Source organism: Eptatretus burgeri, chromosome 14 (assembly GCF_056783735.1).
Source record: "Eptatretus burgeri isolate ZD-2024b chromosome 14, Ebu_testis_v1, whole genome shotgun sequence".
NCBI lineage: Eukaryota > Metazoa > Chordata > Myxini > Myxiniformes > Myxinidae > Eptatretus > Eptatretus burgeri.
The window spans coordinates 26,118,398-26,142,043 of NC_140974.1; the positions used below are offsets into that span (position 1 = coordinate 26,118,398).

The window sequence follows — 23,646 nt, forward strand, 5'->3', positions numbered from 1 at the left end:
ACCTGTGTGGTGAAGACCAGACTCTGATGGTGACGAACAAAATTTATGTTTTTCATATTGGGCAAGGCCACCCAAACTCACTCCTGACTAATCATCCCATTGATGAAAACACCTGACTGTAATTACCCCCTCAATTGAGCTGATTAACCTCAAGGTTCACATACTTTTTCTGACAAAGAAATGGAATGATGGATAATTTTGCTGAATAAATAAATGAAAAAGCAGATTTTTTTTGTGTGCCATTTGTTTAAATTTTTAATCTGTTATTGGGACTGAGATTATGATCTGATCACGTTTTAGGTCAAATTTATGCAGAAATACAGAAAATTTGAAAGGGTTCCAAAAATTTTTCTCACCACTGTATATTATGACGATTTTGGAAATATACCACGGGGGCGAGCATCCATGTACATGTAGGAATCCCGAGAAAGAGTTATTTCATTAATTTATGTGGTAGGTAGACCTTTGCCCCTCGTCTATGAGTTTGGGGGGGGGTGGACATGCGTTATCACTAGTGTGCTATCTTCCTGCCAAGTTGTGTTCTGATTCTCTTCACTTCTCTTGAGTCCCTGTTTGAATGTGCACTGCCAGCTGGCACGATCACTGGCGACTGGCTCCTACGTTGAATCTTTCAAGTCAATCCACCATTGATCCATTCCAACAATCCACCCTCTGCCTTTCTACTCAATCCACCAAAAATCCCCTTCACCAAACCTCAATTCAATAACCACTCTTTCATCTTGTCTGTCTTTCCCTCAATCTCACAGGTTTATTCTCATCCCTCAGTGTGTCTATCTTCCTCACCACTCAAATCCACTCATTCTTTTTATTAGTACCAGTTAACAATCTGTTCATTCACTCTTTTATTATTTGCCATCTGTTCATTTGTCCCTGACCATGAGAGATGATTAATCCTTCATGCTGATCGGATTACTCTCCTCCATTCTTCCTTCCCTGCACTTCCACATCAGTCATGTGAGACAACACTTCTCAAGTTTGAAATAAAGTAAAGTACAACACTTTTCCTATACGCAGTAAAAGTACAACACATCTTGCATACACGATGTAGTATGCACTGCACAATGGAATGTTTGAGCGCAAGGGAGGGAGCGGGGGCTCTCGTCGTTGCTCTGGGCACGTGAAAAGAGGGGTGGGAGTGCTAAATACAGAAATAAAAACTTTAATTAAGCACAGCACAAACCAATAGCATCTTCAGGAGGCAGGGTCACTGTGTCCGTGTAAAGATATTCCAGGAAGGCACGGTACACAGGATATGAGAATTGCTTGATTTCGATCTCCTCCTTCGCATCCTCATTCCAGTGTGACTGGAACATGGAGCGAAAGTGTTCACACCTGCACACAATGCACAAAAGGTTTTCCTTGAATAAACTTTGCAGATTCATTCATTCATCAGCATGACCAAGCAGTGTCTCAAAAACATCATGAAATACTTGTGTTTACCATAAAGTGAGACAGAAATTTGCACGATTTTGGGCCATTTATCATCCAGAATTAGACAAATTAAGCATAATGATGATTATTTCAGCCCAGTGTGTGTTTGTATGCGTGTGTGTGTGTGCGTCTCGTTGGTAGTTATCTCCACATGCGGGTTTCAGAAGGTGGAATGGAGTCTTCCCAGGTCCCAAAGCATCCACCTCCGTTTCTGCAAAGGATTATGATTCATGGGCCAAGCTGTGAAGATTTCTTGTTCTCAAAGTTTTGTTCAGAGGGCTCTTTTGAGGATCGTCACCGAGCCCGGGAAAGCTTCCAACTGCAGTTCGTTTGTCGCAATATTCCCAGGGATGGATTTTAAGATCTCAGTCACATTATTCTTCATCATTCCCGTTGCTCCAATTATCACTGTCACAAATTCAGTGTTCTTCAGCTTCCAGGATCTTTTCACTTCATTTTTGAAGTCTTTGTATTTGGTCATTTTCTTGATATCTGCATCGTTGGTCCAAAATTAGTGGCATTAACACCTCAATTAGCAATGCCTTCTTTTCTTTTTTTTGTACCTAAGTATATCTAGTCACAATGCTTTGTTTTTGATGTTCACGCCCGATGGGATCAGAAGGTCATACATGAGCGGTACTTCAATGTTTTCAGTGATTGCTTTTGGTTCATATTTCCACAAATTTTCTGGGACTGAGATATCAAAGTTCTTACAGATGTGCCAGCGGATTACTTCACAAACTCTGTTGTGTCATTGCGTGTACAGCTGTTATGACAGGTTTTTTTTTTTTTCGTGTTCGGTCATGAAGCGCCACATATCATTATCTTTGCTAACCCCACCTCCCCCCCTCATCTCTTTTTTTTTCCCTCCTCTCCCCCACTCTTTTCTCTCACTGTCCCGTCATAAAATGCAGCACTCTCCTCCCACACCTTTGTAACTCTCTCGCTGTGTGTGAGTGTGATTGTGTATGTGTATGTGTATGTGTATGTGTATGTGTATGTGTATGTGTATGTGTATGTGTATGTGTATGTGTATGTGTATGTGTATGTGTATGTGTATGTGTATGTGTATGTGTATGTGTATGTGTATGTGTATGTGTATGTGTATGTGTATGTGTATGTGTATGTGTATGTGTATGTGTATGTGTATGTGTATGTGTATGTGTATGTGTATGTGTATGTGTGTGTGTGTGTGTGTGTGTGTGTGTGTGTGTGTGTGTGTGTGTGTGTGTGTGTGTGTGTGTGTGTGGTGTGTGTGTGTCAGTCTCTCTCACGCACCCCTCCCTCCCACAGTGAATAGTAACATTTGGTGAAGTGTTGCTCTCCCCACCTCCCCTCTAACTCCCATTTCTTCATCCTCTCTGCCTCCCCTTCCCCCTCTCACGCTACACCACCTGCTTTCTCTCGTGTCTGTCTCTGTCCCTGTCTCCCCCGCTCCCCTCACTTTATTGACCCAGCAGCGACGACGCAATGGGTTATATTTGCTTGTGTATATACAGTATGTGTACGTGTGTGTGTGTGTGTGTGTGTGTGTGTGTGTGTGTGTGTGTGTGTGTGTGTGTGTGTGTGTGTGTGTGTGTGTGTGTGTGTGTGTGTGTGTGTGTGTGTCATGGATGCCTCATGTATAGTCTTTGATGAAACCTGATTTTGAGGATGGCTTTGTGGACGTAGATAGATTGTCCTTCCACTAAGAACCGCAGGTCTCCAGTTTCAGGATTGTCAAACTCTCGTTTCATCGATTGTGAAACAGTCACATGATCTTCATCATCTGTAAAAAGTCCATCCCAAATAACAGTAATAAATACACAGCATTCTCACCTACACAGCATTATATCAAGATGCTTTATCAATTAATTGATGGAATTATGATCACACACACCTGCAATAATTAAATAGCTAAGCTTAAAAAGGAATTATGTTTTTTACCAAGAGAGGGATGCCGACGCCACCAACAAGATTATAAAGCCGATTTCAATCAAAATGAACCACAAAGTCACCCTTTCACAGCAGGCATACTCATGTTGACACCCGGTGAAGTCCTTGGGTTATGGATGAAATGTTATCCGAGACTAGTGTGCCCTTTCCTCTTTATGACAAAAATAAAAATTGTATACATGATAGAAGCTCGTGGAAGGGCTATCGCAGAATGGAAGGGAACAAAATGAAAAAGAGGAAACACCAATAGCAGAGTAGAGCGAGTTTAAGGGGAGGGAAAGGGGAAAATGGGGATGAAACAGAAAAGGAACAAACAAACTGACAATTAACAAACAAAAAGAGGTGAGGGAGAGGGGAAAAATCATAATAACCTGGAAAAAGGGAGTGCTTGGGAATGGGATTATTTGGGAGTAGAAGAGATCATGAATATGAATGACGGTAGTGGTGAGCAGCTGTCTTGAAGCCCTGAAAGGAAGAATGGGACTGAACAGAATGGGGAATTTGGTTCCACAGGTGAGAGAACAGGAACAAACGAGTGGAGGTGAGCAGTGAACCTAGATTTAGGGAGTTTCACCAGAATAGGGTTACTGGCAGACCGTGTGCCCCCTTTAGAAATTTGGGAAGAACAGAGCTAAGAGAGGGCAGTGTGTGCAAGGCCAAAGGAGGTTGTAGAATACAGAGGCCACCAACCTCTCTGCAATGCGAAAATAACAGGCCTAGTCACTGAGCTCCGGCACGGGAGAGCCCGATGGTTTTAAGGGCCTTGTTTTCCATGTCATGAAGAAATAATTAATTGGAGGGGATTTTTGCATAAATTTTTGTTCTTTGAATCAGGCATAACCCCACTCACCTGAACTTCTTGTTAAAATGTATTTATGTGTCACACATGACTGAATTATTTATGAAAACAAAAGCATTTCATTGAAAATAATCAGGAATCAGGAATCAAGAAAGGATGATCATGAAAATAATCAGGAATAAAGAAAGGATTTATCACGTTTGTGTTCATTCATATGCAGCACAAGGCTGAGAGTTAGCATCATTAGCTGAGGACGTGGCTGTGCAACTAATGCAAGGCCCTCTGCTAGTTAGGGCAACAATTTGGAATTTGCTCATAGTGCCGGTAATTTACTCGTGGTGCCCCCATATCTATGGGCTGAAACCCCAATATCACATTCATCTCTCCTGGATTTTGTGGAATCTAAAGCTGTCAACATTATTGGCATCTCCCACGATGAGGCCGAAGCAAAGGATCTGTTACTCTAATATTGCCATTGGTCAATAGCCTCTGTGTACAGTTCAATCACTTGTCCTGTTGTCAAGCTCCCTCTGCTACCTCAGCCTTCACCTGCTCCTCCAGGATACAGGTGTTCTTCCAGTAACCAGCTCAGAGTTAAACTCCCCAAATCCAGGGCTGCCACACATATCAACTTGCTTCTTCTGTTTGTGGAATTGCCTTGCATAGATGTTTCAAACTGTGCCCTTCCCACCAGAGTTTCAAGAAATCTGTGCACTACCATTCTTCCCACAATCTTTTCAACCCCAGTTAACACTACCAAATGCAACCCTCATACTGTACTTGGAAAAAAAAAAAGTGTCAGCCAGTTCTATTATGTCCAAAGCATTGAGCAATGACTTGCAAGCAGCTTGACCCCCCAATAATTCTGTGGAGAATGTGAAGTTGGGATGCAGCTTTCCTTCTTTCAAAATCCCGTGAACTGATGTCATCATGTTAAGCTGCAAAGATACAGATCTTTTCGGAGACCTCCATGGACTTGCTTAACCACCACCTTAGATGTGCACCGTTTTGGCCTGACGCTTACGTAGTGGAAATAGCAATCCTTTTCAATGGCACCATGCTATGTTGTACAAATTTTGTTTAGTTGGTGTTGGCAATTGGAGGAATTATTTTAAAACTTCCATATTCCTGCCATAAATGGAAATGAACCATGATGACTGAGTGGTTTTCTTCAAACAATGTGGAAATTCCAAAAAAGGCCTGCTTTGGATTAAAAGTATTTACGATTTAATTGTCTCCCAGTGGAAAGAGAACGATAAAATGACAAGTTGATAGTTTTTGTAAAACGTTTTATTAACTCATCTATGACAAAGTTGAGAATAGCTATTAAAGGCATAATGATGTCCGTCAGTCAGTCATTCAGTCCTCGATTCCTTCCTTTCTTCAAGACCCCCAAGACCCCCGAGACCCTCCATCACCGAATGCAGCCAGACTTTATCACCCAATTCGTGATGAATCATTTTCAAAAACGATCTGACTGTGCTGCTGCTGATGCATATGTAGATGTATGTCGAGGATGTCCATAAAGTCCTTGTGCAAATTTGAGCTTTTATAACTTTTCACGTACACATGACAAAAACAAACTGTAATGGCATATGAAAGCATAACTACCTCTGCCACCGAAGGTGGAGTTTGTTTTCACCCCTTTTTGTCTTTCTTTGTTGGATTGTTTGTCTGCTTGTTTGTGTACAAGATATCTCAAAAAGTTGTGGATGGATCCGGATGAAATTTTGTGGACAGGTTTGTTGTGTAACAAGGACGAAGTGATTATATTTTCGTGAAGAATCACTTAAAAAATTCTCGTAGTCAGAGCCGGATCCGGATCTTCACCAAAATCAAATCAATTTGTCAAGGTCACACACACACCCAACCAAATTCAATTCAACCAAATGTCCACCAAATTCATCTGAATCCGTCCACAACCTTTGATATCATGCTATATAATCGGTTTCGACCAATCTCTCAATGGGGAAGAATCACTTAAAGAATGATCAGATCCAGATCCGGATCTTCACCAAAATCGAATCAATTCTTCCTTGTCGCACACCCAACATTGTCCACAAAGTTTCATCCGAATCTGTCCACAACTTTTTGAGATATCATGCTATATATCATTTTTAGCCTGATCTCTCAATGGTGAAGAATCACTTAAAAAATTCTAGTAGTCAGACCCAGATCCGTATCTTCACCAAAATCTAATCAGTTCGCCCTTGTGCACAAAATTTAATCCGGATCTGTTCACAACTTTTTGAGATATACTGTACAGAAACAAACAGACTAACAAACAGACAGACAAACAGACAGAAAGGGATGAAAACATAACCCCCTTCACCTTCGGTGGCAGAGGTAATAATTCATTGATTCTCAACAGACCCACATTAATTTTGTCTCATCACAGATGGAGTTTCATTGGGATGGTGAGCAAACTTTTGTAAAATTGTTTCTATTGCATTTTAATCAACAGTCACCATCAAAGACTACCAGACCAGAAGTATTCAAACAATTGTGAGTCATGCGTGATGGAAGGAACACACTGCCTGCCTCTTGGAGTGCAGCACCAATGCAACGTGACTACCTAATCCCTACACTCACCAAGTGTCAACAGGCGCCATGTGATTGGTGGGCATGAAAAGCAGGCAAACACGTCGTCGGTGCTTGGCAGCTTCATGAGTCGTGGAGACACGACCGGCTGTCCGCGGCATTGGCCCCACATATACACCTGTCCAGTTTGCGTACGGCCAGCCGAAAGGTTTGCAAAGTGACAAGCAGCCACTTCCGTAAACCTGTAAAGCCCACACAGCAAAGTTGAGCAACGGATTGACTTAAAGACTCGAAAACTCAGACTACTGTGGTTCATTCTGCAAGATTAAATTCTCGCCAATTTATTGGTGCAGTGCCACAAAAGTTTAAATGTTTGGATTTTTATTAAAAACCTCGATACAGAATTACAAATTAAAAAGAAGAACATAAGGTTTCCTTTCAATTATCCCCTTGTATGGAAATATGAGGTCTGATCAAAAAGTTGCAGGACTAAAGGACAACACAGTTAATTAAATGTATCCCCTTTAAAGTAAACTCCTGATTGAACACAATGATTCCAATGGTCCTGCCATTTTTGTTAGAAGTACCTCCGGCACTCCACTTTTGTTGCGGCTTTGGTCCCCAGGTTGAATTATGAATGATGATTTGCACATCATAGGTTTCTGTGGTTGTTTTACTGAGTTCCACACAAAATTGGATGCAAACACGTTGCTTCTTCAAGTCAGACATTTTACAATGGGACAGAAAAATAAACACGTTTGCACAAAACTGCGTGGTGTGCAGACGCAACAGAAAAATAAACATGGCTCAAGACAGAGACAAGATGGTGGCTTCTTGCCAGAGGTCTGATGTCAACAAGTGTTGCCCACAATGCCACTTCTTTAATATCTCTATAAGGAAATTCCATGTTCGGTGTGTTACACTCCAGACTCAATTCTCAGGAAGAAACTTGAAAATTTAGGGTTGTTAAAGTATCTTTCATGAACAATTTTGCATTCATTATAATCCTTATCAATAACTCTCCAAATTAATGGAGGAAAATTAGAGCTGTCTGCCAATAATTGCATGATCCATTGCATTTTACTGTGTTACACGTGTTAAAAATCAGATGATTAGCTTGTTTTGAAGTTTTTTTACAAGTTGTTAAAATTCCATGAAGTGTGTCATTTCCCATTATAAATTATATCATTAATTCTTTGGTAATCACTAAAGCTTATGAAATGAAAAGATGTTAACTGTTTAGAATATTAAATGCTTGAATCACTGAAACGTTGCATTATGTGTGGAACAGAAATTGGCTACGTGTTACGCATCAGAATCTGGAAAGTTTTCTTGGTTTTCTCTCAGCTCACAATTGTCATTTGGCAAAGGAAACTTGATAAATCTATTCAATTGATATTTTCATCCGTGATGAAAAACAATGTGCATCATCCATGATGTCAAGGTTGACATTAACAGCTATTTTCAAATTTATTTTTTATTTTTAAAGTGATGAGTAAGGGTGCTTTTGCAGTATTAGTGCAGATTATTTCAGAGGGGTTGCACATATGCAACTGTTGTGCTGCATGTGAGTGATCAGGAAGTTACAGCTTTCATTAAAAAATATATATATATATATATATGCTAATGATAAAAACTCGACCCATGGGATGGTGCTAAGGAAGTGCATGGAGAAGCAAAATGCATGTTATTGAATGTGATGATGGCTGTCACCTAAAACTGTGGAAAACCAACAGTAATGTTAAACCTTCAAATGTAAATGAATATTCCAATGTCTGTTGCACCTGCTGATACCAGGGATACAGCTGTATTGAGGTACCGTAGGGGATTGGGTCTCAAGGGCTTTTCCCCAATCCCATCATCCGGTAAGCTGCCCTGCGGAGGGCAGCTGCACAAGAGGTACTTCCACCGAGTGGGTTTTCAATTTTCTTTACGGTTTTCTTGCGTTTTGCAGAGTGAAGGGTTTTACGGTGGCCAGAGTGCAAATCCTGCCACCAACCTCCGAAAAAAGAGTGACCCAACTGCAGGATGTCCGCAGACACAGTTGGGCACTAGATTATTTATGGATGGCCGTTGGCTCCTCCTCCGCCCTTTGACAGGTTTTGTTTTTAAACCTGCTGGGTGTCCACATCATACACCCTTCTCACCAGAAAACGGTTTAGTCGCCAACAACGAAACAGGTTAGTACAGCTTTACCTGATACCTGTAGCAAGTCACAGATATGATCTGGCCTGACCTGACAATAATAGCCAAGAAGTATGCACACACGCCGCTAAAGGCCCGGTCACACCTTGACGTTTTAGCCAGCGATGGCAACGTATTAAAATGTATGTAAAACGCTGGCTTACGTTGAACTTTTGATGTTTTTTTTTAAGATTCGGACGTATTCATAACGAGTTGGTCGTATGCATAACATATTAGTAATGGACACAGAACGTTTCGTTGTGTTATAGATAACTTATACCAACGAATGCTGAACCTGTTGTTGGCCTACACAACCGATGCCCAACGATAATCTAACTTCGGCATAGCGCGTTGCACGCATCGCCGACGATGTCGTGACGTAGCCTATTAAAAGGCTGACGCACAACGATTCGAATGATAACTGCCGTAGAAATGGAAGTGACAACATCGCGGTCCCACCTTAGCGATCTTGCCAGCGTATGCCGACCTAAGAAAAATGTGTCTAAAACGTTGGGGCACGTCAAATACGGTATGAGTAAGTTTGGTATACGTGAGTACAACACTAAAGTATGCTATCATACATCGTAGTAAGTAGAGTACGTCAAGAAATTTTAAACATGTTCAAAATTTTACGACGTACTCGGCGTATGACACATGTTCTGCATGCGATGGGGATAAGTTTTACACACGATATGTGGACGCTTACACACGCCCACAAAGGCTACTTATAAGCTACTCATAAGTCGAAACACGTCGCGGTAATGTCTTTTTTACGCGAAACTTATTTCTAACTTATGTTTGACGTGCTTTGAACCAATTCTTTACGTAGTCCCAACACACATCGACGTATGTAGACGTATTCCAATGACGTCTTCCGGTCGACAAAAAAAAAAAATGAATGTGTTTCTAGCTTACAACTGCCATATAAAGACGTGTTCCCAGCGGTTTTGGGAATTGGTATATAAAAATGCTGCTCATAAAAGGGGAACCCAACAGTGTTTTCGAGTTCCTTTTTGAGTCGATGTCCATGTCAGCAGTAACAGTATCAGTATTAGTATTAGTATTAGTATTAGTATTAGTAGTAGTTTGTTCATGTTGGCAGTAGTAGGTGAGTGTGAGGGGGAGGGTGTGGGTTATGATGGATCGTCCTTGCGTCCGCGTGTCCACGGGTAGGTTCATAGGCTGCCACTCAACGATTTAAATGGCTGCATCTCCACTATTGAAAGTAGACGCTTGCGCTCAACAATTGGATTTTTTTTTACACTCAACGACTTTTAAACGGTACCACTCAGCTAGTTTCATTGTTTACAATGAACGATTTAAATTCTGTCACTCGCCTTTGTTTTTTGACGCTGGCGCTCGGAAATTTTAATCGTTTCTATTGAACGTGTTAAATCGCTCAAACCCCACTATTGAAAGTAGACGCTTGCGCTCAACAATTGGATTTTTTTTACACTCAACGACTTTTAAACGGCACCACTCTGCTATTTTCATTGTTTACAATGAACGATTTTAATTGCTGTCACTCGCCTTTGTTTTTTGACGCTGGGGTTTTGAAATTTGAAGCGTTTCTTCTGAACGTGTTAAAACGCTCAAACTCGACTATTTTAAATAGACGCTGCCGATGGACAATTGGAATCATAGCCAAGCTAGACATCGAAGTGTGAACATCCTCGTCATGCCGAAGAAAAGTTTGAAGAATGCTGCAAATAAGTGTCCTGGCCGTGGCCGTGGACGCTGACGCAAGGACGATCCATTATACCGACGTCTTTCAGCCTATGAGTAACTTAAAAGTAACGTCTGTCGATGTGTGGCAACGATCGCGTAACGTGCCAACAACATGTTAATCATAGGTTAGAAATAAGTTTCGGGTACGCTAAACATTACCTCGGCGTGTCTCAACTTATGATTAACTTACAAGTAGCATGTGTTGACATCTGTCAACGATCGCAGACCGTGCATACAACTTGTGGCCAGCGTAGCGGAACGTGTGAGTCATACGCCGGCATACGTCGTGAAATTTCAAGCATGAAAAAATTTGAGGACAACCGAAAAGTACAACATTTAAAGCCAACGTACAACGACGTATGGCAGTGTTTTTCAGCGTGCTCTCAATGTTATCAAAACTTACCCATAACGTATTCAACGTGTGCCCATAACGTAGAAAAAAAAATTCAAAAAAAAAAAATCGGCATACGTTGGCTAAAACGTCAAGGTGTGACCGGGCCTTAAGCTGTCTAGCCTGGGTTTGAATCCCGACCCAGCTATAAACTGTCATCCCATTGTTTCACAGGCAGGGTGATTCATAAATGTGTGTGCTGTCCCTCGGATGGAGGCTAAACGGGCATCACATCTGCCAGCATTAGTTGGTGGAGGTTAAAGATCCCATGGTGTCCTTTGCAAAGACTCGGCAAGCTCCAGCAGACATCATGGCCAAATTCATGTCTTAAGTACTGCTGGGAAGGCATTGGCAAACCACCCAGTCCAACCTTTGCTCAGACAGGGACAGGGACAGAGCACTTGGTTTAAGCATGTATTTACGGCCAACAGAAAGTTAAACACGTATTAAAGGTGCAAATACGTTCCACGACCCCCACACCCAAGAGGTCTGGGCGAGGGGGGGGGGGGTCTGGTAGCGTATTTGCACGAGCATGAGGATCTAACCGAGTGATTTTTGTGAAAAGCATATATAATATTATCAGCTTAATAAGCACAAATTTAATGTATTAAGGGGAGCGGGGCATAAGGAAGGGGAGGGAGCAAAGAGGGAGTGAGTGGGATGGGGGTAGGGAGGAGTGTCTCGAGGGTGGGGTTTGGCAGGGGAAGCAAGTGGAGATAGAGTGGTATGTGTCTTTGCGCACACAGGATTATGATAACAGGCCGGAGTAGTATGTCCAGCAGGTCAGCCAGGGCAGCGCTGCTGATTGATGACCTGAGTATCCCAAACTGATCAAGATGGTACGAGCTCTGCCAGGTGGATAACAGTTCAGAAGTGAGGTCAAGAGAGGGAGTTTGAATGCGAGATCATTGGGGGCGGGGGGGGGGTCGAAGTGGTGGAGATGATGTAGAGAAAGAGTTTGGAAGTGTTGTGTGTGTGTAGGAGACCAGATGGAAAAGTTGGTAGGAGAATAGAAGCTGTTGCATACGGGTGGGGATGGAAGGAGTAATGGCATGGGAACAATAGTATCGGAAGAGATCAGGCGGTCAGAGTGGAAAGATGGGAGGGATGGTTAGTTATGGCATGGGTAGTGGTATCGAGGAAAATGGTTTGTGTTATGTCCGTATATGGGTGAGAAAAGTGAAGGACTGGGGTGGAGAAGCAGGAATTCAGGGACACACTGGAGAGGATGATGGGAATGGTTCAGCTGGATGTGATGCTGTCCATTGCGGGGGACTTTAACATGCATGTGGGAGTAGCGGAGCCAGATGAAGAGGAATATTTTGGGAAATTTGGTTGGGGAACGAGGAAAAGTTTACTCGACCCTGGATATGCTGCTTCTGCTCTCCCAACAATGGATGGAGGTCCTCAATGCCGGACATGAAATCAGAACCACATCCCCAGACATATCGCATGCTTTTGACATGGTCTGGCACCCTTCGCTGCTCACCAAACTCTCTTCCTATGGTATCCAAGGCTATCTCCACTCATGGCTCGCAGACTTACTCTCCTGTCGCAGTCAACGTGTGGCCCTAAATGGATTTCTCTCATCCCTTCTTCCTGTCCAGGCTGGAGTTCTTCAAGGCAGTGTTCTGGGCCCTGTTCTTTTTCTGGTTTTCATCAATGATCTCTCTGACTCTCTGGAAAATCCTCTATCTCTTTGCTGATGACTCCACCCTCTGCCGTACCAGCTGTCATCCCTCAGACTGACAAGCAGCAGCTTCTTCGCCCACTGCAGACCTGGGTAAAATCACAAACTGGTCCAACACGTGGAACACGTCTTTCAATCCGGACAAATCTCACACTCTCACTTTGTCTCTCCGAAAGGACCGTTTGGACCCCCTTCCCCCCACCCCCATCAAATCCACTTTCTCAACAATTCTCTGGAAGAAGTCATTTCTTTCAAGCTTCTGGGTCTCACTATCTGCCATGATCTTTCCTGGGAAAGCCACATTGCCAACCTGGCCTCCAAAGCCAGTCGCCGACTGGGAATCCTCCGTCGTGCAAAGTCCTTCCTCGGCCCACCTGAGCTCCTGACCACATACAAAGTTTTTGTCCGCAGCCTGATGGATTACTGCTCTCCCCTCTGGGCTGGTGCTCCTGCCTCCCACCTTTCTCGGCTTCACGGTGTGGAAACCAAGGCATTTCGGATCATTGGCACCTCCCGAGATGAGGCTGAGTCTTTGGGCCTCTCACTCCCTCACCGCAGGCCAACAGTACTACTCTTCCAATTTGATGATATCATGCTATATGATAAATGCGACCCTGGATATGCTGCTTCTAAACGGCATTGGCCGAGCTCTAGCAGACATCATGGCCAAATTCATGCCTTAAGTACTGCTGGAAAGGCAATGGCAAACCACCCAGTCCAACCTTTTCTCAGATAGGGACAGGGACAGAGACAGACAGGGATAAGGGCAGAGCGTATTTGCACGAAAGGTGCAAAAAAAGAGACACGACAGAGGTACCTCCATGATACATGCATGAATAAACTCCCTCACTCTGTTCAATCCCATTCTTCCCTCCAGGCCTTCAAAACAGCTGTTCACCACCACTTATCATCCCCCGTCCAAATCCTCGATCTTTTCTACCCCAGTTAATTCACCCCAAACCCACCACCTTGCAACATCTTTGAGGAAGAGTGTGCAAAATCGACGGAAACCCCTCGACTCAAAAAAAAAAAACCAAATGTGGAGCACGCGAAAATCGCAGCACGCCCTTATTCTAGGGAGAATAAGGAAGAGTGTGGAGATGGAAAAAGAGGTACCTCCATGATTTTGAAGGACAGCACCAAGTCTTCTAGGCATGGAATGAACAAGTTGGTGATTCGCAGTCCTTCAAAATCATGGTATATATGTATGTATATATATATATATATATATATATATATATATATATATATATATATATATATATATGTATATATATATATATATATATATATATATATATATATATATATATATATATATATATATATATATATATATATATATATATATATATAAATATAAAAGAGAGTTCAATTCTGGAGGATTGGAGGACAGGGTTAATTGTGCCGATATAGAAGGGGAAAAGAGATGTTCAACATCCGGGGAAGTATAGGGGCATTATGCTCCTTAGTCATGTCATGAAGGTACTGGAAAGTATTCTGGATGGGAGGATAAGGAAGAGTGTGGAGATGGAGATCGGAGGAGAGCAGGAGGGGTTTAGAAAGGGTAGGGGGATGACATGGGATGTTCGTGCTGAGTTAGATGGTGGAAAAAAGGTTTAGGTGCAAGGTGAGATGGTGTTGGGATTTATGGACCTGGAGAAGTCCTCTGGCACTGTCCCGAGATACTGATTGCGACACTGAGATGAATGGGAGTGCTAGAAGCAGAAGTTAGGTTGGTGGAAAGGTTGTACAAGGGAACGAAAGGAAGAGTCTTGGTTGGTCCTGGAATATCTGAGGAGTTGAGCATGAACATCGGTTTGAGGCAGGGAAGCCCTCTCAGCCCACTCATGTTTATCATGGTGATGCAGCTGGTAAGCAGGAAGGTTAGCTTGAGGGATAGTATGGGGAGGATACTGGATTCACATGATATGACTGTTGTGGTGGAGAGCAAGTGGGAGATGCAGGAAGTACTAGGGGAGTAGAAGGAGGCATTTGAGAAACATGGGCTGAAGAGGAGTAATACTGAGGTGATGTGGGTCAGGCAGCAGAGAAAATAAATGAATATCAGGTTAGAGGCAAAGGAGATCAGACAGGGAAATAAGTTTGAATACCTGGGAGGAACAGTGAACAGGGATGGCAAGTCCGAGGCAGAGGTGCGGAGGAGGATTCATGTGGGTGTGAATGCATGGAGAAGGGAGGAGGGAGTAATGGCAGACAGAAAGATATCAGGGAAATTGAAAGGGAAGGTTCTGATGTCGTGTGTAAAGCCAGCCTACCTTTACGGTCTGGAGATGGCGGCACTGACAGAGACAACAGAGGCTGCAGATTTGTGAGAACTGGGTCAGGAGGATTGCGGGAGTGAAGAGGTTGGATAGAAGTATGGTTGATGAAATGAATGATGAGGTTGGTATGCAGATGAGCTTCACAGAGAGGTTTGTGAAATGCCGGCTGAGATGGGCTGGAGACTTGGTGCGGATCCAATGAAAGAGAGAATGGCAAAAAGAGTAGATAGGTTGAGGGAGCAAGGGAAGAGGAAAAGAGGTAGACCACGGTTGAGATGGGAGGATTGTGTGAGAAGGGATATGAGTAAGGTAGGGGTGGTTGGAGAGTGGAGAGAGAGTTGGCTGAGGACAGAGGGAGGTAGAGGAGTATTGTGGCCAAGGCAGGGCAGAAGCTTGGTGCTATCAGATGTCACTCCTTATAAAGAAGAGGGTGAGGAGAATAAACCTGGACTTTGTTGAGTGATATACTTGAGACAAATATAATGTTAAGCCTGTACATTGGGCTCAAGCAAATATTTACGGCTAATGGAAAGTTAAACTGGGCACGGTTTAAGCATGTATTTATCGCTAATAGAAAGTTAAACCTATACAATGGGTTTAAGCATGTATTTACGGCGAATACAGTTAAACTCACACGATGTTTTAGCATATATTTATAGCTAATAGAAAGTGAAACCTATATATTTACAGCTAATATAAAGTTAAAGCTGTACTGGGTTTAAGCACATATTTACAACTAATATTGTTACGAATTTGGAAGCTTTGTGCACACAGATATTCAGGTCCCCATAGCTCAGTTATTTCGATAAGTAAATGTGGATAGATAGCTCTCTTTCCCTTGTTTAATGGGTAATTAAATGTTCATGCGCTGCGAAGTTATTTTGATAGGATTTTTATAACAACAACAACACTGACGACATCTGCATTCGTTTCCTTTCACCTCGCTGCCTCACACCGACGCCATTGCCTACGTGCATGTCAACACGTACGTGGGTGGAGTTCACAAGGACCTGACGTCGCTCTCGCCCAATCAGGAAGATGCAAGCGAGTTCCCCGACGGTTGACGAATAGGCGCAGGCCACGCACGAGCGAACCGCGCCCGAGAAGACAACTAAGGAACAGGGAACAAATAATCTGCGCTCAGTCTTCTCGAGCGCGTGTTCTGGTGCTCTGCTCGTCCCGTCGCTGGCGCTGGTTGGATCTCTCTCATCGCTGGCGCTTTTCTGTCCTCGTCTCGTTGCTCTGGCTCTGGGCTCGTCGCAGCAATCCCTCACCTCGTCTCACCGTTGCTGGATTCGGCTGCCCTGGTCCGTTCTTTGCCGACTGGTGCTCAGGAAGGTGCGGATGTTGAGCCACGCGAACGCGGCCAGGTAGTCAGCCATGTTCTCGTCCCTCAGCTCGACTTCCCTCCGAGCTGAAGGGATAATAAAGACCATTTTGGGTCTGTTTCTTTGGGGTGTGCGTCTGTCTGCGGGCTCGTCTTTAAGTAGAAACTGGATAAGTGCTTTTGCTTGTACATTGCATTTCATTTCTTATCAGATAACTCTGCTCCTTGCGTGCTCCCCCCTTCCCCCCATTATATGCTTCAGCTCGTTTCTGTGTTTCTTTCATTGGCTAGCACGGTGTGTGTTGGGAAATTAGGAAGCGGAAAATTGTACATTTGGATCGACAGGACCTCGGTAACCATCCGCTTGGGTTACGCACGGGTCGAGCACGCATATGGCTCGTCCCGTACGAGTGCCGTCGAGGGTGTGAATCCTCGGTATCTCGTCACGTGGGCCTCCATGTATTTTGAAGTTTAGCAGATAACCCTGTCCCACGTGGTTGATTTATTGACGATTCACGGTCCAGTAAGGGACCTGTACCTTTCGGAGTTTTCCGAAAGGTACGATCTCGACTCCGGGTGTTCGGTAGAGTCGACCCTACTGCTCCACCTGGCGGTCGTGCTCGCAACTGACACCCGACTCCACAACAATATAAAGTTAAGCCTGTGTGGGTTTCAGCGAGTATGCATTGCTGTTCGAATGTTAAACTGTACAGGATTTAAACACCTATTTATAGCTAATCTAAGCAGCAACTGGCCAAAAGAATGACCCACCACAACCTTGAAGCTACACATTCATTAAATAAGGACCCAAGACTCTGCAAAGTATTGTGCAAGTAACAGAGCATTATTGATCGTGTCTTCCTGAATAATCTTCAATGAAGACTTGGAAGATCTAAATCCATTTTAGATGAACAACCTCAAAGCTAAGCATTCTGTAAACATAACAAAATGCAGAAGAAAAAAAAAGATCAATCAAAATTAACATTTCATCTTTTTGTGGTGGTGTATCAAATGCAGCGTACAACTGTAATTAATCACTACTCTGAACACTAATAATAGATTCTAGGAATGCAAATATTGGGATCGCATACCAAATTTGAAATGAACACTGCCAAGCTACACGTGTTAGAAAAGATGCCTTTTTGTGACATTTATGATATCACAGCACTAACAGGTTTGACACAATAAGGCTATGGTAAGGGCCACCTCCTCTCTAACAGCATACCAGTACACATTTCCAAACTGTTATGTATCTTAGCAATTGCCTGGGAACAGCAACAGTGAAAATCTGTCATGGGAACTCCTGAACCCCAATGACAACTTGATTAAAACACTCTGGATTGTATTGGAATGCTTCCTGAGTAGCAGAATCTTTGGAGCACAATCCACCACTACACCAGTGGTCTTGCTCTGAAAGAGCTCTGAAAGAGCAAGAGCACATTTGTCACATATCTACAGTCATTTGGTACAAAGTGTCAATTACAGACACACCCTGTTAGAAATAAATCCCAAATACATTATCAATACATGGGACATGGCTTCACTTCACCACTCTCTTTAAAAGGCATTGCTTTGCCTTCAGCCCCCTCTGTAAGCGAGTCCTAACCACTGGTCACATGACATTTAGCTTTGGATAAAATCTGGCAAACGACTTCAAACTAAAATTATGCACAAATGCCACACAATGACCATCCAACTATTCTCACCTTTCACGATCAAGACTGAGTAGCACAGGGCTCTGCTGATTCACCTTGTTCCCTGTGCCCAGCTGTCCATAAGAGTTTGCTCCCCAGACATATAGAAGTCCATCATCTGCGAGCGCCATTGTGTGCGCATAACCGCACACGACCTGCAAGCACAAAACACCAAAATCATAACGAAATACTGCACACAGAGATGTCCATTTCCCTGGATATGTCAAACATTTGACAGTCTGACATCCTCTTTTGCTTTCTAAAATTTATTCTTGTGCCATACAAGGCGACCTTCATTCCTGGATTTATTCCTTTCTCCAAAATGCATTCAACACCTTGCTGTCAATGGAAGCCTATCATTGATCTCCTCGCCTCTCAGTGGTGGCTGAAGTGCTCCAGAGCAGTGTATCAGGCACAAATTTGTTCCTCATCTACACAAATAACCTACATTTCCAGTACTCTGGAAAACCCTCCCTTACTTTCTGTACATGACTCCACACTTTCATACAGTAACCCAATCCCAATAATTGATGGAGCTGCTGTCTGCCTGCCTGCCTTTCACTGCTGATTGGGAATTGATTAGATGCTGGTCTGATAAATGCAAAATGTCCTTCAATGCTGGAAAAAAAAAAATCAGTCTCACCCTATTACTACGAAGGATTTTCAAATCAACTGACGTATCCATTTCCATAGTCAGCCACTGAAAGGAATTCAATCTCTTGAATGTTTAGGCCTTACAATCAGCCATGACCTCTTCTGGATCACCCATATAGCAAACCTCACCTTCAAAGCCAGCCACAAACTGGTCTTTCATGAGCAAATCAAAGTTATTCATAGTCCATAAGGCCTTTGTTCATGGCTGAATGGAGTACTGCTCTTCCCTACAGTCTGGGGCCCCAGCATCACATCAAATAGCTCTCTCTGTCTGTCTCTCATTTTGTGGACAATAAAGCACTCAACATTATTGGAATCTCCACAATGAAACAGAAGCACAAGTTCTGCTGTCCTCATCGCAGGCAGGTCAGTGTCTTCCCCAACAATTCCAGAATGTATGTGTTCTTCTCAAGAGCAACCTCTACCTGATTAACTTTCTTGAATCTAGGTTGACTGCACACCTCAACTCTTTTGTTCCACATTACTCCTGGATTTGGAACCATCATCCAAAGGTCACACTATCCCAATCTTCCCTCCAATGCTTCAAGCACACGGTGCACCATCATTCCCCATCCTTAACCACAATATTGATTACCCACATTAACCCTTCCGAACTCAACTCTCTTGCATACAGTTTGCAGTTTCTTTCCTTCATCTTTCAATGCTTTATAGTCAGTTCATGGCCTCCATAACCTTGTTCTCCCCTGAGCCTCAATGTTGTAGAGGACAGAAACAAACAAAACAAGTGGTGCCAGGCACAACAAATCCCACCCATTTATCACAAATATGCATTTTCACTATAGGAATGGGTAGGATTATAAGTGACAAATAGAATATAGAGTGTACGAGGTGCAGTGGAACACGAGAAGCAAGCGTGCCAGCATCAACTCCGCTTTATTGCGTGACCGGAAGTACATTCCTGCCACCCCTAACGGGCGAGGCATGATATACGAAAACCCAATCATGTGATACAGCACACTCCTCCCCTCGTAAAATGACAAGTCAAATGATGAAAGGACAATCATAACATGACCACCTGAAACCCATCAACACTCATAATCCCCCAAGTACCGCGGCCGCACCCTGACCCGCCTCGGACGGGCAGCGCCGCCAGACAGTCCAGGCTCAGACGCCTCCCGGCTCGGCCGAGGTGACACCCTCGCCGGACTCGCGCCATCAGCAATAACAACCGCCCCCGGCCGACAAGCCTGCCCGACGTCCCCGGGTAGGACAGCATCAGGCGAAGACCCCCTGGGCGTCGGCACATCCGGCCCTGGCGATACAACGTCAGGCGCCAGCGACATTACAGGTGGGGGTCCCACATCGTTCGGCCCGGGGAGGTGTGGGGGGGGGGGTGACGCTGGACAGCAATCATGCATTTGCTCCATGTGCCGCTTCAACACATCCCCACCATCAGTCCGCACCATGCAATTCGCCGGCCCCAGTACCACAGAGACCACAGCCGGCACCCATTTGGAACCGTGGAAATAATCACGCACCATTACCCGCTGTCCCACATCGAAGCCGCGCAGCCGCGTCGGACGCGACACCGCCCCACTCCCCGACCCTCCAGGTCGCAGCAAATCCAGTCTGGACCGCAATGCCCGTCCATAGAGACGAATGGCAGGAGAATCACCCGTGACAGGATGAATCGCGTTCCTGTATTGGAGCAAAAAGACATCAACCACCGTCTGCACAGGTGCAACCCCCCCCCTGCGAAAAGCCCCTTTCAACATCTTAACAAATGACTCAGCTTGCCCATTCGTCTCAGGATGATACGGTGCGGACCTTAGATGTCGAATACCATTTTGGCGAATAAACTCATCAAATACACCCGCGATGAACTGCGGACCATTATCAGAGACCAGGATCTCCGGTAACCCTTTATTAGCAAAGATCGTCCGCAGTTTCTCTACTGTAATGTTTGCTGCATTACTACAACCTCCGGCCATTTGGAGAATGCATCGATCACAATCAAAAACTTTTTGCCATTAACCGGCCCCGTAAAATCTACATGGACCCTCTGCCAGGCTCTGTCTGGGGCAGGCCAGAGTCCCGAAGCTTGACGCGGGTTATCAGCATCTGTTTGGCACGTGGCGCAACGCTTAACCAACTGCTCAATGTCTTTGTCCAACCCCGGCCACCACAACAGGCTAAGAGCAAGACTCTTGGTCTTCACGACGCCAAGGTGACTGACATGCAGTTCTTCCAAACACCGCTGCCTGAACTTCGGTGGAATCACCGTCCTCATTCCCCACATAACGCACCGTTGGACCAACGACAGCTCCGATGTGCGTGACGTGAAAGGTTGAAATGCCGGTGTCGAAGGCAGATTGCTCCAATTCCCTGTAGAAATCGCCTGGACGACACGGGCGAGCACCGGATCACGAGCAGATTCCACCGCGACCTGTCTGGCCGTGACCGGCCCGCTTTGGACCTGGCCCAGCGCGAACACATCGACCCGGTCGGCCAACTCAGACGCAGCTGGACCCTCCGCACACGGCAAGCGTGAGAGCCCGTCGCAGTTAGCATGCTTCTCAGTGCTTCGGAACTGAATATCAGAATCGTAAGCACCAAGAAACAGACACCACCGCTGTATTCGCGCGGCCGCTACCACTGGCACCCCGCGTTCGGGTCTCAGGATGAATTGAAGCGGTTTGTGATCCGTCTGCAAAGTGAAATGCCGCCCCAGCAGGTATTGATGAAACCTCCGCACACCCCAGACGAGGATGAGAGCCTCGCGCTCGATCTGGGCATATCCCCGCTCTGCTGCGGACAGGGTCCGGGATGCAAAACAAACAGGCCGCTCGGAACCATCATCCGTCCTGTGGGAGAGCACTGCCCCGATGCCATATGCAGAGCTGTCGCATGCCAATAGGAGCGGACGCGCAGGCACGTAGTGCACGAGGACCGTATCCTCTGTGAGCAGCTGCTTGACGCGGTCGAACGACGCCTGGTGTGCAGGCCCCCAAGCCCAGCGCTCGTCCTTCCTGAACAACCGTGTTAACGGCGCAAGTTGTGAGCTGAGCCCTCGCACGAACCTTTGGTAATACTGAGCCATACCAATGAACGAGTGCAGCTGCGTCTTGTCGCGAGGCGGTGGCATGTGTTGAATCGCTTCCACCTTCCGAGGACCTTTCAACAGACCCTCCGGCGTGATGATGTGCCCGAGGTATTCCAAGCGCTGCTTGAAGAACGCGCACTTGTCCCTGTTCAATCGCAGGCCGCACGCTTCTAGCTTTGTCAGCACTTGGGCAATGTTCGCAAGGTGCTCGTCTGCCGTTTTCCCCGCAATGAGCACATCATCCAGGTAGGTCTGAGCGGGCAGGCCAATGCAAACCTGATCCATGGCTTTCTGCCACAAAGCTGGAGCCGAAGCAATCCCAAAACAGAGTCGGGTATATCGATAGAGTCCTTGACACGTGTTGATTGTCAAAAGCTCGCTACTCCCGGGATCCATCGGCAGATGAAAATATGCATCATGCAGGTCTAGCTACGTGAAGTATTGACTCCCCGCCAATCGCGCATATATTTCATCGATTGACGGCAGTGGATATTGCTCCACGCTGAGCCCCGGGTTAACCGTGGATTTGAAGTTCCCGCACAATCGGACGTTTCCATTCCGTTTCAGCACCGTGACAACCGGGGTGGCCCAATCTGAGCACGACACCCGTTCGATCACTCCACAGGCCTCCAGCCTATCCAGTTCACCCTTGACCTTGTCCCCCAGGGCATACGGCACCGGACGTGGTTTACAAAACCGAGGAACCACCCCCTCCTTCAGGAAGAGTTTTGCCTCCATGCCCTTGAGTTTCCCAAGGTCGTAGCAAAACAAACCTTGATGTCTTTGAAGAATCTTCTCCAACTGATCCTCCCACCGGCTCGGCATGGGTTGCACAAGGTGAACTGCGGCCCAGTCTCGCCTGATGCGGGCCAGCCAATCTCGGCCAAGGAGAGACGGTCCCCTCCCCCGCACGACGTACACCCGAAGTGTGGCGACCTGGCCTTGGTACCGCACAGACACGTCTGCCATCCCGACTGGCGTTATCTTCTCGCGGGTGTACGTGAACAGCGTGAGGTTGGACCTGATAAGCTTCAGGCCGTTGAGTCTACGCGCGGTCTGTTCGCCGATGATCGACACAGCCGCTCCCATATCGACCTGGAACGTGATCGGCGTTTTGTTCACTTCGACTTCCACCGTCATCGGGCGCGCCGCCGCCGGGCCAATTGAAAACAGGCCCATCAACGGCTGCCGGTTCCGCCCCGGGTCGCCTCGCACATCGCCGTCCATGACCTTAACGGTGGCCGGCGCCCCACACGCTTCAGATGACCCACCTTGTGACAATTCAAACAAACTGTGCCTTTATACGGGCACGCACGACACAGGTGTCGACCTCCGCATCCCAAACACGTCCGCGGGGCCAATTCGCCGCACGTGCGGCCGCGCGGCGACGTCCGACCCGCATCGAAGGTCGAGCGTGCGTCCTGGGGTGCTCGCGACCCGCGTGGCCGGTGATGGCTCGAACATCCCCAAGAGCCTGCTCGACCGCTGTAGCCGTGCTGACCGCCGAGTCGAATGTAATGGCTTCACCCTTCAGCCGTAGAACCGCTGAAACCATCTTCGCATCTTGTAAACAGCGATAAAACGATCCCTGAGCCGCGCTGGACGCTCCCCCGCCATGAACTTGCAGGCCACGGAAGAATGCTTAATCCGCGCCACGAAATCAGCGACGCGTTCCTCTGCCCCTTTCGAGAGGTGATCGAACTGGTATCGAGCGAGCTGGAATGACTTCTCCAGCGCCATGTGTGCTTTCATCTTCTCCACAATGTTCTGAAACGACAGCCCGTCATCACGGGGCTTGTCCGGCGCCACCAAATCACGCAGTAGTCGATAATGCTCCGCCGAAAGCGAAGCGAGCAAGATCGACTTCTGTTTGCTCTCGTCGACCACATCATTCGCGTGGAA

The 23,646-nt window shown here is 45.7% G+C and overlaps 1 protein-coding gene across 3 annotated transcripts in view; it reads right to left on the reverse strand.

The window, feature by feature from the left end:
• RCBTB1 (RCC1 and BTB domain containing protein 1) overlaps positions 1-23,646 on the reverse strand; it is an 86,390-nt gene that overhangs the window by 28,935 nt on the left and 33,809 nt on the right. For all 3 annotated transcript variants that reach the window (XR_015051078.1, XM_085854093.1, XM_085854092.1), the window contains 4 exons: positions 18,039-18,181; positions 6,779-6,969; positions 3,094-3,220; positions 1,202-1,353 (listed from right to left, as the gene is read on the reverse strand). Coding sequence is in view for 2 of the 3 variants with exons in the window: in XM_085854093.1 (XP_085710219.1) it covers positions 1,202-1,353; positions 3,094-3,220; positions 6,779-6,969; positions 18,039-18,181 (613 nt within the window). In the remaining variant the exon portion in view is untranslated. The remainder of the gene's footprint in view (positions 1-1,201; positions 1,354-3,093; positions 3,221-6,778; positions 6,970-18,038; positions 18,182-23,646) is intronic.